The 14,356-nt window shown below is 41.6% G+C and overlaps 1 protein-coding gene across 2 annotated transcripts in view; it reads right to left on the minus strand.

The window, feature by feature from the left end:
- LOC121347878 (fatty acyl-CoA reductase 1-like) overlaps window positions 1-14,356 on the minus strand; it is a 114,086-nt gene that overhangs the window by 17,869 nt on the left and 81,861 nt on the right. For both annotated transcript variants that reach the window (XM_041426853.1, XM_041426854.1), the window contains exons 3-6: window positions 10,685-10,860; window positions 7,701-7,880; window positions 2,828-3,005; window positions 1,700-1,744 (exon numbers count right to left, since the gene is read on the minus strand). In XM_041426853.1, the coding sequence (XP_041282787.1) occupies window positions 1,700-1,744; window positions 2,828-3,005; window positions 7,701-7,880; window positions 10,685-10,860 (579 nt within the window). The remainder of the gene's footprint in view (window positions 1-1,699; window positions 1,745-2,827; window positions 3,006-7,700; window positions 7,881-10,684; window positions 10,861-14,356) is intronic.

The raw sequence follows: 14,356 nt of genomic DNA on the forward strand, positions 1-14,356 counted from the left end.
TTTGTTGGCCAACTCTCATTGTAGTTACAGAACACATTTCATCACCCAAGAGCTCAGTGTAGATGACACAAATTTCATGGTCTCTTCTACTATACTGAAAAACCTCAGAGTTTCAAACCTGGACCAAAAAAAAATACCACCTCTTTTTCAAATCTCAGTGCAAGTCTAATATTTTTATATTAAAAAAGAAGCCATTTCCCACAGTGACCCTAGAATCTCATAATCTTTGCTCTCCATGGAGCTATCTTGGATCTAAAGATACAGGCTGCATCTGCATTCAAAACCTGGCCCAAGGTTTCTTGCAAAACAGTTCTGGATAAATGGTGTGACAGACACCATCGAAAGTTATGATTAAAAAAAACCAAACAAACCAAAACAAAAAAAAGTCCAAAATAAAATTAATGTCATTACAAAAGATAGAGCCTGACACATGAGAATGTAAGAAGTCCATCCGCAAAATTAAGGAATTGCAAAGCATTCCCTGATCTTGATAACATCATAAAAGAACCCAGAAACCAGTGCAAGATCCTGGGACTAGAGCAGAGAGGCAGTACAAGTTTCTTCAGCTGTCACCAAGGAATAGAAAAATTTCTTTTTTTTAAAGAAACTGTAACATGATTAGAAGTCAATAATTTGAGAACAAAAATTGAATGCCTCTGAAATGTATAGATGGGGTTTGCATGAAAGCATTATTTGTCCTGTGCATTCCACAACTGTAAGTTTCTATTTATATTCTACTTCAGATATAAATTAACTTTTTTAACAAGATAATATTTGGATTTTATTCTGCGCTCCTATGATTGCAGACCACTAATCCTTTCATATACTACCCCAGGCTGATTAGAACATAGTTTTGACAAAGTAATGAAGTTGGACATATATGAACATAAATATCTGCCCAGAGCTACACAGCATTATGGATTGACAGAGAGGCCTAAGGCAGTGATTTTAGTTCAGAAAAAAAAAATTGTAAGGCAGAAGAAAAGGTATGCAATTTTACTCCTTTCATGTATTAATTGTAATGATAATTTTCATCTTACAGGGAATATTTTATCAAGTTAGGAAAAAATATAGTGAATTATCCATGTGACTGGCAGAGTCTGAATCAATCATACACATTATTTAGGTGTAGTCTGTACAGGGAGAAATCCTGTAAAAAGCAGTGGCAAGTGGGAGGCAGAATCTTTGGTATTATGGAAGTATGACGAGTTACAGCACTAGATTTGGAAACAATACACACAGAGACAAAATGGAATGATAAATACTGCTACCTTGTATTGACAGTGTGGTAACCTGGCCTGGCAAATAAAGTTGTGTTAAAAGATTCAAGCTGTGACACCCATTAATTACCCTCATTTCAAGGATACATCTTTTGCCTTTTCTTTGAAAATTTGGCTGTGTTCCAAACCTTTAGTTTTTTCAAAGTTTTTGGGAACTGCAATTCACACTTGAGCAAACCAGTAACATGAATACTCTCTCAATGTCCTTGTTTGAGCTCAACACAAAAAGATCTTCCTCTGGGTCCTACCAGCTGACAGATGTGTGGCAAGTGAGTGACATCTTTCTCCCAGACTCAGAAAATTCCTGTGACCCTTTATTGCACACAGTTTCTAAGTGGGGCTGTAGAGTAACATCAGAATTTCTATTTTAGTAACTCAAACTCTGCTTTAAGGGGAGCTTAAATAGTAACCAGACATACCGCAATAAATATTCCGCTGGTCCCGTTGAAGTTGTCAATCCAACCCTGTGGAAAAGAAGAATGATTAGTGTTCCTTTCAATGATGTATTGCTTACATAGGCTTCTAAACGATGACAGTGGTGTGGTGTAGACAAAGAAGGAAGGAGACACCAGTTTAGATGGATGCCAGCCTATCTGGGACAGCTGCCAGGATGCCAACCAGTACCAGGGGATGCATTGCCTGCAAATTACTCATCAACAACAGAATCTAGTTTTGTTCTTAGAAACCACTTCTTTCCTATTCCCTGGCCTCAGGAATAAACTTGCTGAAAACAGCTGGACTGATATTTACCCTTGACAGACAATATGCAGCTGTCACCAAGGGTGATCTGGTCACTCCAGATAATTTCTAAAGCAAGGAAGAATAAAACCCCAAAACCAAACCACAACACTCCTTTTGAATCCCATCCTACTTCAGGTCAGGGAAGCTGCCACTTGTGGGAGCTGGAGTCCAGAGCAGTGATGAGCTGTTTGACCTGGAACAGGTTGCAACCAAACAGAGCTCTTTGTCTTTCCAAGATGGGAGCTTGGCCCAAAGCCTTGGCTGTATCTCAGCCATCTCTGGCACAGAAAGGCTTCTCTTTCAGGCTTCATGAAAGCCAAAGGTGACTTTGTGCTGCCTTTCCAATTTGGCTGCAATGTTAGGACACGTTATTCCTATCGGTATATTTAGCTTAATTAATTATCTCATTCCAAAGGTATAGCTGCATTTAATTACTGAATGCCTGACATTTGTACCTCAACCACAATGCACCAGGAGTACAACTGACCCTCAGATTCCATGTTTTGAGCACAGAAACTCCCCTGGCATGCCTGAATGGATAATCAATTGCAAGCCCAGCATTCTGCACCATAACTATCCCAGCTCTTGTTATTATTGCTTAAATGTGGTCTTTTCACAGGAGTTCTAAGGTGCTGAAGGTGTCTTGCAGTTCTACTCCAGCACGGGATCTCCACCTCTTCTGTACATCTCCCTGTCAACTGTGGACACCTGTTTCTCAAGACACTGCTACAAGGAGGGACAGATTCCTGACAGTACCACAGCTGCATCCAAAGGCTCTCGGTAGGGAATTGTGTATTCATGCTTACTGGAAAAGGCTCATGCCAGCTGGCTCCCACGATGGATGGCCTGATGATAGCAATGTTCAAGTTTCCTTTCTCTTGCTGAATCAGGTACTCTGACAAGGCTTTGGTGTAGGTGTAAGTGTTGGGCCACTCCCCAAGCAGCTTGGGTGTGATGTCTTGAATGATAGATTCATCCAACCACCTACAGCAAACAAGGAGAACATCATCATCATCCACTGTGCAGGGAGAGAAAAAGATTCAGGTAAAACAGACCAGTGACACGGGAATCCTCATCTGAAACAGAGGATAAGCCAGTCAAAGATATTTAAGGTTTGGATTTAGAACTGCTCTGTGGGAGAAAGTTACTTTTGTCTTCAAGGTGCAAAACAAACCCTGGTGAGCTTCATGCTACAATGCCCTGCTGCAATTCAGGTACCTCTACAAACTCACTTCAGAGCAATCTCTTGCATGGGTAATGCTTCACTGCAATCTGTAACATAAATATTGCCATGATCTACAGCCTGATGGAGCTCTCCCGGCCAGGAATCCCACTAGGCAGTTCTCATCCTCAGCCAACACAGTCCCTGTATACTCCCAAAGATGTTTCAGGATATTCCAGGTAACCTTGAATTAGCAAGTCACGTAACAACACAAATGTCTCAAAAGCTAGAAAAACATCCTACAGGGATATTATTCCAACAGTGGATTTCCATAATTTGCAGTGTTAGATGTTCCTTCTAGCAGGCTTACCACAGGTTTGTTCACACAGGAAACAGCTGGTGCTTAAAAAAAAATCAACCAAAACCAAACCACCAAAAAACCCCAAAAGAACTCTGCCAACTTATACTCTGTTTTTTATTTTTTGAAGGTATTCAAGTACCTAATCCATCAGAAGCAGTTATGCAGATAGCTTTTAAAAAGCAGGCCTTACCATCATGGAGCTGCAGGAAGGGCCTAACATCCAAAGGCTCTTCCTTGGCGCAGCACCAGGACCTCACAAGTCCTGCCAGACTCTGGGTGTAAAGGACAAGAACTGGCTGTGCTTCCAAAGCCCTCGCTGCCAGTCTCTGACAGGCTCCCAGCACCCTGGCGTTACACCACAGAATCAAAGATTAGCTCCTATAATCCAATTTGTAATTAAGTCAACGGACTTACAGTTCAGTCTGAAGGCGTGGACTCTTCCCAGGGGCACTACAAGGATACTGCTTCCTGCAGATCCTCACTTCACCCCTCCTTGTCTTGAATTTCAGAAAAAGGCAGAGGTCAAGGGGAGAGAAATATGATGCCAACTGTCACACCTGAAAAATTGCTTGATCCTGTCAACCTTTCAAAGACATGGTGGCTCAGGTGGCACAGCACTTTTCAGATGACTCTCATTGGGCACAGATGGGAAGTTGTTGTATGAGAAAGCACTGATACACAGGGGAGGGCTGGATGCAATAAATCTCTCAGTTTTGGAATGCATTTAAAATCTGACAATTTGTAGTATATAGGAATTTCTTCTTTAAATAAAAAACCCCTATGGAGGCACAAACACCTTCCTTTGCAAGCCTGGTCCTGTGCAGCAGAAACAAGGCAGAAGAAGGCATTTAAGCATAAAATATTAGCTACACAGAGGTTACAAGCAGCACATATTATTGACATAATTTGCAAAGCCATTTAGGCAGCCATTGAACCTCAAGGTCTCAGTAAACTGCTATTGTTTGAATCTGTGGAGTAGCTAATTACCAGCCTACCAAGAGGAGATGGCTATTTCTGCAGAGCCTGGAGGAAGACTAAGTTAATTTGGGAACTCAGGTTAAGCTGTGTGCAAGTCTTTTTCCCCTTCTCTTTTTTTTTTAAAGTTTTCTTGATAGGGGGTTGCAGGTTTGCATGCTCACAAAGCAAAGACAGCTGTAGAAGTACAAGGAGAGGTAATTTTCCCTTGCCTTCATCCTTCCAGAGAGGTCTCTGCGTCACCTGAGGACCTGTCCCAAGCCTGCCAGGTGATTTGATTGACCAACATTCCCATCAGGGAGGCGGAGATGACACTTCAGCAAGAACTGCTGTGTGACCTACTTGGAAGATTCTGGAACGCTAGCTCACAAAAGCTGCTGCTTCTGCTCAGTGCTGCATCTGCCCCTTCCAAGTGAACAATGCAAATTAAACAATTAATAACTTCTCCACTGTATGCACCAAATTACTCTGCCACAGAAAAACAAAACTTTCCATGTTAACGCCTTTGCATTAATAAGACTCTTTCTTGTAAACAATGACGGATCTGTATTTTCTGCAATAACCAACCCACAGCTTCAGCTGAGACTTTGCTGCGTGCTGTGTTCCTTACCTCAGTACACTCTTCAAAGCTGATTTCCTTCAGCTTTAGATTAAGGCAAACCACGCTTGATGCCGCAGATTATATGTTTACCCTACTGGCCTGGCAGCACTCAGAAGTGTGACTTTTGGTTTACACAGCTTAAACATCAGGGTTTACTTGCAGGTTAAATATCAGAATACTGAAACAGCAAGATGTAACAGGAGGATAAGAGCAGAAAAAGAAACAGCTGAGAATCCTCTTTGAGATTTCAAGTGAATAAGTAATCATAAGCATTGGTCAAGTGCATGGCCAAAAGCACTGTTAAATGGATCTGTTATTGCATCCAGTTGTTCAACTACCCCTCTGAAATCACTTCCAAGAGCAGCACCTTAAGACAACGGTTGGCTGTGAAGGGAATCATCCACAGCTGGCTGAAGCAAAACATAATCTGTATTTTTCCCCATTTTTGAAGGCAGTTTATATTTCCTTGTCTGCTTCCCCTCCCTCCCCTTCGAAGGTAAAATTCTTCCTGTCACTCCCCTCTCTCTGAAACCTCTGTACACTGATACCCACACACTATTTCTTTCACTTACATGGCAAATATTAAAGGTGCATCTCAAACATCATCCTCTCTGCTGCATTTTCAAGCTACGATACATAAATTCTTAGTGTTAAAAAAAAAACAAACCCAAAAAATAAGCAGCTGAAGTAACAACCTCTGAGGTAGCCAAGCCCTTCTCCACACTTCTGACTAGCAATCAGACCTGTACTGCAGTCTTTTTTTAAATCTGAGCCATCAACACTAATAATTTTCAGAGTTGCAAGTGATGGTAAGCTTTTTGGGACAGTGAAATGGAGTCAGTGATGAACATCAAAGGACATAAAACTGAATCAGTGGGCAAAAAGATGACAGAGCAGCTTCACTTTTAGGGAAATCAGTCTATCAGAACTGGTGTTAGAGGTTGCTGAGCTTAGGACTGGGAACTGTAGCTCAACAAAAGTTCTTGAATCACAGAGGACAGCTCTGAAACCTCCATGTCAGTGAGAAGTGGCAGGCAAAAAAAAAAAAAAATCAATGAAATGCTGGCCATCATCAGGTACCGAAAATGAGACCAGTGGTATAATTTTGAAGCTACTTAAATAAAACTTTGAGTGACTGCAACTGGAGTACTGCATGAAGTTCTGTCTGACCCCCATACAGGGAGGGAGTAGAGTTAAAGAACAAGTAGAGAGGAAGAACAACTAACACCAGCACTAAGACAGATCCATCAGCACATGAGGAGACAGTAAAAAGGCTGAGACTCTTCAGGGAACAGAAAGAAGTAGCCAGGCTGTTATTACCCTAAATAACATCTCGCCGTGACATTCTTGAGGGCAAGACACTGGACCAGGGAGCCCATTGCTCTAATGCACTAAGACATTTCTCAAGTTTTTTATCATGTTCCACCTACTGAATAAAAGAGAAATGATTGATGACTACTAGCTAGAAGTAAACACATCCAAGAATATGGGCTACTAGAGAAATTCAAATGGAAAAAGTAGTTTGTACTAACTTTTCTGGAGTAGTGCTTAGACAGTTAAATTATTTCTTATGTGATGGGCACGTTTAACTGTCTAGTGCTTAGACAGTTAAATTATTTCTTAAGACAAACTTATTTTATTAAAAAAACAACCAGTGGTTCTCTTAGTGAGCATGCATTAATTTCATCTTCCACTACCCTAAATCAAGAAGAACAAAGATTTTATACCAGCTCTTTGGTTAACAGATCACAGATCAGTTGCTTGTATCACCCACTAGAAAATTAATGAAAACACATTAACAGTTGTGGGAAAATTCTTTTAAGGATAATGTCTTCTAGGACTTTTATCAGCTGATTTTGTTATTCCTTCTTATTATTCTTTATTTTGGTAAATTCAGTTAACCAAGCTTTTTTTGGTGTTTCACCAAAGACCAGTATTCCTGTCCGGGTTGAGAGGACATTGCCTTGTGCTGTGCCAGGAGAGGTTTAGGTGGAAATCAGGAAGATTTTCTTCACTGAAAAGGTGACCAGGCATTGGAAGGGGCTGCCCAAGGAGTGGTGGAGTCACCAATTCTGTAAGTGCTCAAAACCCAATAGTATGTGGCACTCTGTGCTCTGGTTTATTTGACAAGGTGGTGATCAGTCAAATCTTGCACATGGTGATCTTAGAGGTCTTTTGTAAACTTAAATAATTCACATAGAAGTGTCTAAAAAAGCCTGTTTCTTACTCATCCCCACATAACTCTAGCTAAATACCACAGGATTTCTGAGAGAAGTGGAAACAACGTTGGGAAGCTGAAAAGATAAAAGAAAAAAAGTGTATGGAAAAAAATCAGTTCTTACTAAGGCAGCAGCAGAGCTGAATGTTACAGAAAGCAGCAACTCCATTCCTGGCAGAAAATACACTCCTGCAGAAATTAATACTGGACTCTCATGAAATCAGAGTCATTAAAAAAACACAAAGAAACAGCAGTAACAGCACCTCTGACAGAAATCTCACCCGATTCTGTGAACAGATCTCAGGTCTGCTGCAGGATGAAGGGAAGGCAGCACTGGAAGGGGCAATGTGGTTCCTACTTACTCTACTAAATCAAAGAGCTTCTGGGGCTCGGCTGGGGGTGGGTAGATGATCTCCTCGATGCATTTCCGGACGCAGTTTGCATAGGCAGTGGAGATGTGGATGAAGGCCTCGAGGTTCCGCATCTGCCGGGCCAGCTCGAGGAGCCGCTGCGTGCCCATCACATTCAGCTGCAGGGCATGTCTAAGGAACGCAAGGGGAATAAGCAAAAGGCATTTCACTGGGAAGAACGTATAAAGGCTGATCTTTATCCATACCTCATCACAGAAAGGGAAGTCAGGGAGAGCAGGTGGAGCAGAAAGTGTCACTGAAATGCAAGTGTGAAACCAGTTTTGAAAGCAATGCTGCTGGGTTTGCTGTTATGGACACTGAACGTCTCAAATATTTTTACTCTATGTGAAGGGTCACATGTAAGACTTCACTAACATCTCTAAATGTGACATGTTGATCACCCTTCCCTGGAACATGTATTTCTAAGCCCTGAGGCACTGTGGTTCCGACAGTACACATTCAGTGTTCTCTGGAGGGACCACTGCTAAACCAGAAGAACACATGGTTCCAGAAAGCAGGAACAGGTTATTGGGCCCAGAAAAACAGATTCATAGCATCACAGAATGGCATGGCTTGGAAGGTACCTTAAAGACTATCCAGTCCCACTCCCTTGCCATGGGCAGGGATACCTTCCACTATCCCAGGTTGCTCAGAGCCCCATCTAACCTGGCCTTGAACACTTCCAGGGATGGGGCAGTCACAGCTGCTCTGGGAAACCTCTGCCAGGGCCTCAGGACCCTTACAGTAGGGAATTTCCTCCTAATATCTAATCTAAAGCTACTTTCATTTGGTGTGAAGCTACTCATAATCAAAGAAGATGCCATTAGAGAACAGCTTAAGTTCACAAGGAATAGAGATGAGAAGTGATAAGCATAAGAGAAAGAATGTCCTGGTTAGCAAGGCTGACCTTCAAGCACTCAGCATTGCTAGAAATTATCCTAGAGACAATCTGCAACACATCTCAACCAGCAGACTCTGTTGCATGATTTGTATTGGAATAGAGACACCTTCCTGCACAGAAGGGAGAAGACTTAGGAATATGCAATCTGCTCAGCCCAGGAGTAGAAGCTTTCAAAGACATGTACACTGTTAGGAATTATGCCATCAAGCACAGTGTACACTAAAAAAAACTTAATTACACTGAAGAGAAAATGTAAATAGTCCAAATGAATGAAAACATCAGCTGAAGAGTACAATCAATATTTGGATCACTGTATCTAAAGCTAGAGATACTCTTCTTTTTACATGCTGCTATTAAAGTGAAGAATTTTCTGTAGATTTCTATTTTCTCCTGCCTTTTCAGCAGGATGAATACTTCTACCTGAGCTACCCTTCAGATAAAACTTACTTTTCCATGCACATTGCTGTTTGACTGCATCCCTTCTGAGAAGTGATGAACAGAACTGTGCTCATAATATGGGCCTAGCATGGATTTTTGCTGAGTTGCTCAGAGTTCTTTAGCCTTCAAAGGGAATATCATCTAATGCTGGCGGTTTGTTGTTTGCTTTGTCGTTCTTTATTTTTTCCTATTTCTATTAAACCAGCATCTATTAATATTTCAATATAACATAAATTTTGAGATTTCTGCCCTCGAGAGTTCCATCTGGAGAATTCCCTAAATGTACTGCATGTTGACGCCAATAATTCATTTAGTGTCTCTACTGCTGCTTCTCCAGTATCTTCACAGCAATGCTTTTGCCCTCCTCCTTATCTATTGGCTATACATATTCTGTTGTAATCTTGGAGTTTCTGCCATGTTGAAAAAATAATTTTATTTCTGTCATCATCAAGTTGCTGCTCAAAATTCTTAACTAAGCAGCAATATTGTGCTTTCACATTTAACTTGCTAAAACTTTTACCCATCTGATATATTTTATTACTCAGTCAGGAATATTTTGAGTTGAAGAACTTCTCATATTTTGCCTTCTGATCATCATTTTCCTTGTTCTGTTAGAGAGATTTTGACAGATCACATACAGTCTTTAGTTTCTCCACTGCCTCTAAGCTGATGACCTTTTAAACTTTTAGCTTCTTTCTAGCTATCCTCCATATTAAAAATGCGGTTTCCCTTTGATGTTTCATGCCACTGAGACTTATTTTTAAAGTGGGTTCATTTGTGCATTGATTTAAGAACATTTGTGGCTACTTACATACTGGCTTAAGATCACATCAAGAGCTGCTTTCTTTCTGGTGTTTCTCTAATTAGTTGTTCTAAAAAGCAAATAATTATGGTAGACATAGTGGATATCTCTTTAGCCTATGAGCAAACAAAGACTGATATTACAAATTGTGTTTTCTACTATGATCGCTTTAGTGTTTTTTCAGAAGACTATGACGATCTGGCAATGCAGATCATCCAACCCGGTTTATTGAAATGGATAATCTACACAGAAGCATTTACACATCTAATCTTGTTTCAGTGGCTTATTTCTGCTGGTTTCTCTTAATGGAAAAGCCTGCCTGGACAGGCACCCCCAAGGGAACTCCCTCAGAAACCGAGCACTTATTGTAAACAGTTAATTACTGTGAGAGCTGGGTATTTTAAAGGTTGTGATGGGCTGTTTTCTCAAACCACAGCTCATTTCCCTCTCCAGCTACTCAGTGACAAAGAAAGGCCATTAACAACACCAGCTTTAGAGACAGACAGAACACAGTTTCTCTATCTGCAGCTCGGCCAAAACATCTCCCTGATGACCTAAACCTCCTGCACTTCTTCCTTCTGTTCCCGTGGGACTGTGCCAAGACAACTCCCTTTTGACATGCACACACACACACACAGAGCATTTTCAGAGCACACCCCTTCCACGTTCAGCACAGAACCACGAGGAGCTCGAACATGGATGGGGAAATCAGCACTGCAGCCATGCAAGGGATGCTCCGGGCAGTGCACGGTGCACCCTGATCCCGCTCAGCAAACACAGAAAAGCAGGACGTACTTGAGGGGTTCATCAAAGCGAACTGTGGCTGCACAGTGGAAGACAACATTGACCCGGGTCAGAAGCTCCTCCTCATCTTCAGCACTGATGGCCAGCTTGGGCTGAGTGAGTTCAGCATTAATAGGCTTAATCTTCTCGTGGAAATTAGGGCAATCTTCTCGGACCCTGTCAAAGACCTTGAAGCACAAACAGAGAGAGATCAGGTACCGAATTAGGCTGCTGAGATCGCTTTGATTAGTAGCCAGTCTGATTACATCAATCAATGCAACTGGCACAAAAGAGAATTCCTGTCTGGGGAATGACACAGGTGAGATGATAAAATAGTCCATTCACTTGTTCCCTCCCAAGGGAAACAGAACAAAAATGTAAGTCCTAAAGCATTGCTCTGAAGAGATTAATAAATCTTCTCTGCCATCACTCGTTTCCTCAGACATCCACCAAAATTCCTCTGTGTCCACATCTGCAACCACTTGCTACTTGACCTCAAGGGCTGCCTGTAGGACCAAAACAGGCGCTAAAGAGCAAGAGGGCAGAGTATGGAGCAGGAAAGCCTGTGCAGCTTTACCCAGGACAGGTGGTTCTACGAAGGACTTGCAGAAAGAGGAACTGGGCAGTGTTGCTCCTCCTCCTCCTCCTCTTCCTTTGCTGCTCATTGTCTACCGTCACTCTTTATTCATGTCAGAGGAATCCAGTGGGAACCCGCTCTTGGGATTGAAGGATAAGGCATCCCAATAAGCCCCACTGCTGAAGCTGCTGGGTGCCACCAGCAGTTTTGCATAACTGAACATCTGTAGAGCTGGCTGGCCTCTCAAGCCATCCTCCAGCCCTTTTCTCCAAGACTCATTTCTGCATTATTATATTTGAGCTATTTCAATTGAATTAATAGAAACTGTTAAGTACCATAAGATCGTTTCCTTTTTTTTTTTTTTTTTTTTTTTTGAGGGGGTGTGGAGCAAAGTGACATCATGAAAAGTAGAAAGAATCAATAGAATAGAATGGCTCTGGGATCTGAAGAGGTATTATCTAGATTCCAAAGGATAATCACACCTCCAAGGTAAGAAGTCTACTGTCAGGAACACCTAATACTGAGAGAGATTACTGAGGGATACAAAGGATGAATCACACCACCTTTGGACACCTTTAAGAGCTGTCTAGACAAGCAGTGCCAGGAAAGGCAGGGAACAGCTGAACCTTGGGGAAGGAGGATGGACCACCTGACTATTCAGTAGCTCTGTGTTTCCCCTCTTCTGTAGCCTATACACCAGTAACATTGAGTTTGGAAATATCTTTACTACCATGGCCTCTTGTTTTCTTAGAGTTTCTTCTGCCTTTGATGTTCCCAGTGCTTATGTACAAGCAGAAATTGTGTGACATAAATTAAACATACTAAGAGACACATAAAAGATTAAATTTACTCTAATAGCAGTACTTTTTTGGTCTGACTAAGGGATTACCATCTTTCCACTTATCGACAAGCAAATCTAGAGAAACCTTGAGGTTCTTAGGGATAAACAGGTGATAAAAGAATCATTAGCCTTCTCCATTATGCACCACATTATACACTTATTTTAAATTGCCACACAGCTATATATGCTTCATAAACATGAAACTTCAGCCCAAGTTAGGACAAGACAAAGCCATTTCACTGTTCTCAGCTGCACCTGAGTACACACATCTTTCATCAGTGTGGCTAGGCCACAAAATAAATCTCTAGAGAGATATTAATGGGCAAAGGTGTTGGTGAGAGCTGACTGGACTGTAGGAACTAAATTTCCAGGCACTGACAGCCCTAATGTCTGCAAAAAGCTTGTCTCCTACAAGATGCTACACTGGCTCTCCAAACATGCATCATCTCCTGAGAGATGACAGCAAACCGTAATGGGACACAAAATAGAAAGGTTTCTCAGAGAACACACGTGAGACCAAAGCTATCTTGTGGGACTCTCAGAAATATTCGTTTGCATTTGTTCTGTTGCAAAGAGAGTACAAAATGCCACAAAATGGGAGTTATTTTCTACTTGTTTGGCATAAATAATGCAAAGGCAGAGAAAGAATGAATCAGCCCCTTGTCCATTTCCATCATGGTATATAAAGTAAATGTAATATTTCTGCAGTACCAGCCTTGGACTAAATTCTTCCTACATCTCCTCCTGATATTCCCACTGCAGATAATATCCCTTTTGGCTTCTGTGCCTGCTGCTACCATGTGCCACTCAGCTGCTGCAGCTTTTCATCCCCTCCAATGATCACTGCATTCCTCTGAAGGATGAAGCAGTTTCCAAATGCAAGCACTCAAGTCAGCACACTGCTTTGGAAACCTTCTGCACCACAGGAACATTCAGTACATTGTCACCATTAAATCAGATAATGTGAGCAGCTGTTTAATTAAAGTCTGCTGCTTCTTTTATGGAAGCTGAAGGGTTCATTCAGAGTTGTAAGTGCTTTACAGGGAAATGAGGGAAGAGGTAAAGGCAAAATAAATGCAGCTTATTTTATACTGCTTCCTGCAGTTTAAGGAGTACTTGATGATGCTTAGTCTGAAGGTAAATTGTACTTGCATCTCTAAATTCTGATGAACTCACCAAGAGCATAAATAATAAATCCCCAGTAACTGTGTGAGGCCTGTGTGAGGTTCTGTCTTTTCTTTTTAGAAGCCATCTGCCAATATAAAACACAGTCAGTGGACTGGCCTGATGTACTGCTGAAATTACATATAAAGACTGGCCAGGTCAGCAGCACTTCTGAAGGGATACAGGAATTGCTACAGAATCAGTGAAGAGAAAGGAAAGGCCTCTGACTTCAAGTTGTCCAACATTAATGAAACTGAGGGAAATCACTAATAACATTACCCTGATTTCAGTGTCTTTTTGAGCATCCTAATGCTGCTATTCCCATTTTTAACCTCAAAACAGATGTAAGTTCAGCATGGGCTATGTTCCCCCTCAACAGAGGGGAGACTTTCTTATTTCTCATTTTATAATCAGGCAATTCCCATTTATAATACTAATCAAATCTGTGTTTTCACTATACATTGTCAAAAATGTGAAAACAAGACATCTGGAATTTCTCCCAACATTCTAGTTGAGTGTGTCTAAAGTTGTGGACACTTTCCCTATTCCTGCCCTCCTAAGCTCTGACCACCCATTCCAAAGCACATCCACAGCTCTTGGTGTTCCCTGCTCTTGCCTTAAAGAATGTAATAACTCAGAGAAGTTTCTGCCTACCAATCCTTCAATCAGAATTTTTTCCGTGCCACAAAGATACAAAAACCTCAAAGAAAGGGCCGATTGCACATCTATAGACCAGCACAGCTGAAAAATAAAGGAACCACTGAGCAGTGCAAAATGCCAAAGGCTTTGCATCTTCCTCAGGAGGCATTTTCAGTGAAGCAAATACAAAGTAATGAAAAGTAAAGTGCCTAAGCCATGGTCCACTTCAAAAAAAGCGCTTGCATGAGTTTAGTCTTGTCAAAGCCTTCTCAAAGGCCTGGGTGGTCCTTTCTTTTTTGGACAGTACTCCTGGATCTCCCTCTACCCCACTGCACTCGTGGGCAGTAGTGACTGGTGATTGGTGACTGACCCAGAAAGTATCAAGTTTTGAAGTATGGCCAAGATAGGCAACCTTTTTTCCTCAGGTCTGTTTAACAGGTGCCAGGAAATCAGGCTTCTCTAG

The sequence above is a fragment of the Onychostruthus taczanowskii genome, unplaced genomic scaffold (assembly GCF_017590055.1).
Source record: "Onychostruthus taczanowskii isolate IOZ18803 unplaced genomic scaffold, ASM1759005v1 scaffold95, whole genome shotgun sequence".
NCBI lineage: Eukaryota > Metazoa > Chordata > Aves > Passeriformes > Passeridae > Onychostruthus > Onychostruthus taczanowskii.